The sequence below is a fragment of the Petaurus breviceps genome, unplaced genomic scaffold (genome assembly GCF_028583685.1).
Source record: "Petaurus breviceps papuanus isolate PSGF00001 unplaced genomic scaffold, PetGlider_PUasm1.0 156, whole genome shotgun sequence".
Classification (NCBI taxonomy): Eukaryota; Metazoa; Chordata; class Mammalia; order Diprotodontia; family Petauridae; genus Petaurus; species Petaurus breviceps.
Window position 1 is genome coordinate 12,955,383 of NW_027185720.1, and position 3,093 is coordinate 12,958,475.

Sequence of the window (3,093 nt, forward strand, 5' to 3'; positions counted from 1 at the left end):
GGCAAAGCAGAAATTCAGATCCACTTACTTCAACCAACTCTCATAGAACACGGTGTCCAGTTCCCTCACCATTTTGACCACCATCTTTTGGACACAACACCGTTGGTCAATGTTTCTCCTAAAATGGGACACCCAGGACTGGATACAGTATTCCAGATGTGGCTTGCGCACAACTGGTGTAAGAAAAGGCTCATCATCCAGGAACATCCAGATCCCCAAGCTCCCCTCTCCCCAAGACACTTGAGGGACAGCTCCTTGGGAAAGAGCCTATGGTCACTTAGTCAGCCTGAGTCCATCCTGCTCCCACTTAGGGCCATAGGAAAATCGGTCTGGACCTGAAAGGGCTCTTAGATGTCCCTTTGTCTAAACTTCTCACTTTGCAGATGAGGAGACTGAGGGCCCCAGAAGATAAGTGACTTGGCCATGGGCACCTGGAATTTCTATCTCCTTTCTTCTACCAACCCTATCTTTTCACTCATCATCCAGTCCCCTCCCTAATGGTGGAGATGGATTTTAGGGATGCTTAGGGCCCCCCCAATCACTCAGTTGGCACCCCAAAACCCTTCCCTCTCATCCCCTCTCCAGTTCATTTCCCTTTGCCCTGCCCAGTCATGTTCCATTGATTATAAATAGCTTGTCTTCGAAGTGTTGGCTTTCTCCCCACCAGTCAGCTCCTCTGGGAGAGGTCTCTGTTCGCTGCCACAGGGTCTGCAGGGTGGGAGCTCCTGCCCAGCGTTGCCTGGTTGGCTGATCTGACTGACACGCCCATTCATCTCCTTCCTAGCTTCTCTTTCATCCTCCTCATCTTCTTCCTCTTCCTCCTCCGTCTTGTCAGGGGGCCCAGTGGGTGGCTCCTGATTTCGGACCTTCCTGGAGGGCCGGAGCAAGACCCTTCGGAAGCCCTGCTTGAAGCGGTAGGAGAGGAAACCATAGATGATGGGGTTGGCACAGCTGTTGGCATAGGGCAGCACAACCACCAGGAAGTAGACGCCAAAGAGGGAGGGTTCCTCGGGCAGGGGACAGACCACATTGACAATGTTCAGGACATAGAAGGGCAGCCAGCAGAGCACGAAAAGTGCCACCACGACCACCACCATGCGGGTGACCCGCCTCTCAGACCGCCGACGCTTGGATGACGTCACCTGGACCCGCCGGCTGGCCGAGCGGACCTTGACCACAATGAGCAGGTAGCAGAGGCAAATCACGAGCAGTGGCCCGAAGAAGCCCAGAGCCGCTGTGTAGACAATGAAGCCGGTCTGCCAGGCTGCAGCTGGCTCAGGCCACTGGATGTGGCAGGTGTTCATGCCACGTGGGACTCCTGAGAAAACCACCACGGGCAGCACCACGACTGCTGAGGCCACCCACACGGCAGCACTCACCGCTCGGGCCACGGGGGCTGTGCGCCAGCGGGATGACCTGGTTGGATGCACCACAGCCAGATAGCGGTCCACACTCATGACAGTCAGGCAGAAGATGCTGGTGAATTGGTTGATACTGTCAACGGCCATGACCAGGCGACACATCAGGGAGCCAAAGGGCCAGTAGGAGAGGGCGTTCTGGGCAGCCAGGAAGGGCAGACCCAGCATGAAGAGTTCATCAGCCAGAGCCAGGTTGAGAATGTAGACGTTGGTTACCGATGGACTCACAGTGTGCCGAAGTACCACATAGATCACCAGTGAATTGCCCAGCAGACCCACCACACACACGGCCAGGTATACCAGAGGAATCAGAACACCACTCACATCTAGTCCCATGCTGGCTGGGGATGTGGACAGGTTCCCTGTGTAAGGGTCTTCTGGCCAGGTGAGGGAGGCATTCTCTGGTTCTGAGGATGCAGACACTGGAGAGGGAAAACTGGTGATGTCCATAGTGGGTGGAGAGGTCAGTCAAGTGAGAGAGGGGCAAAGATGGTGGTCAGCAGAGGTCACCTCCAAGGGCTACAATGAACTCCAATCCTGGGGAGAAAAGACACAGAGTGATCTAATATATGTGTGACAAATGATATCCTCTGCTAACTAATAGCTTTCTCTCTGTCATTCTCTCAAACCCATCCTGCTCCTTGGTAGAAAATGAAAAGTAGAAAAGAATGACAAGAAGAAAAGGAGGTCCTTTACATCCAAGGGGATGGATGGAGAGAGGGAAGCAGTTTATCTCAGGTTTCCCTGTATCAGATCTGGAAGGAACCTGACAGCACTGAGAACATTAGAACCAAAGATGTAAGAGCTTGGAGAAATTTTAGAACATGGGAGGTAACGGCTTTGAGAGCCTTAGAACTTGGGAATGTCAGATCTTAGAATGGTCTTGAATGTGTTATATCACAATAAGGAAAGATTTTATGGGGTGGCTAGGTGGAGCAGTGAATAGAGCACTGGCCCTCAAGTCAGGAGGAACTGAGTTCAAATCCGGTCTCAGACACTTAACACAAAAGCTAGCCATGTGACCTTGGGCAAGTCACTTAACCTCAATTGCCCTCCAAAAACAAAAGGCAAAAAAAAAGCAAAAAAAAAAGGAAAGATTTTACAACTAAGATTATCAGAGACATTAAAACTGAGAATGATAGAGCTGGGAGAAAACTTAGAATATAGATGGCTAGAGCATCAAGGGCATTAGAACTGAGAATGTGAGAGAGAACTTAGAACATGAGATGTCAGAGCTGGGAGAGACCTTAAAACATAGAATGTTGGTACACAAAATATTGGAACTGAAAGAGATCTTAACTATCATGTGATACAACTACTCAATTTATAGACGGGGGAAAACTGAGGCTCAGAGAGAATTAACTTGCCTAAAGTCACTTAGAGTTACAATGGGAATCCTGTTCTCCTGACTACCAGCTCAGTATCCTTTCTAACATATGATGCTGCTTCTCCTTGTTGAGACCTAGGATCTGGGACGCATGTGTCCCTTGTCTGCCTTTGCCCTCGGAGCTCCCAACATGGGGTGTCATCTCCTGGCATCTTGGGTCTAGAATAGTGAAATGCTCACCTGGGGTTCTAGTGACCCCGGTTATGGAGTTAAGATCCAGTTTCCCTCACTGCCTTTTTCCCATCTCCACGACCCAACACACACACAATCAGTCAATTACATAATCTC

At 50.6% G+C, this 3,093-nt stretch overlaps 1 protein-coding gene across 1 annotated transcript; it reads right to left on the reverse strand.

Annotated features, from left to right (window-relative positions):
- Positions 1-502: 502 nt before the first annotated feature.
- On the reverse strand, positions 503-2,126 carry SSTR3 (somatostatin receptor 3). The gene has a single exon (XM_069082185.1). It carries the CDS (start codon positions 1,866-1,868, stop codon positions 624-626), a length of 1,245 nt encoding a protein of 414 aa, XP_068938286.1. The 5' UTR covers positions 1,869-2,126; the 3' UTR covers positions 503-623.
- Between the last annotated feature and the right edge of the window lie 967 nt (positions 2,127-3,093).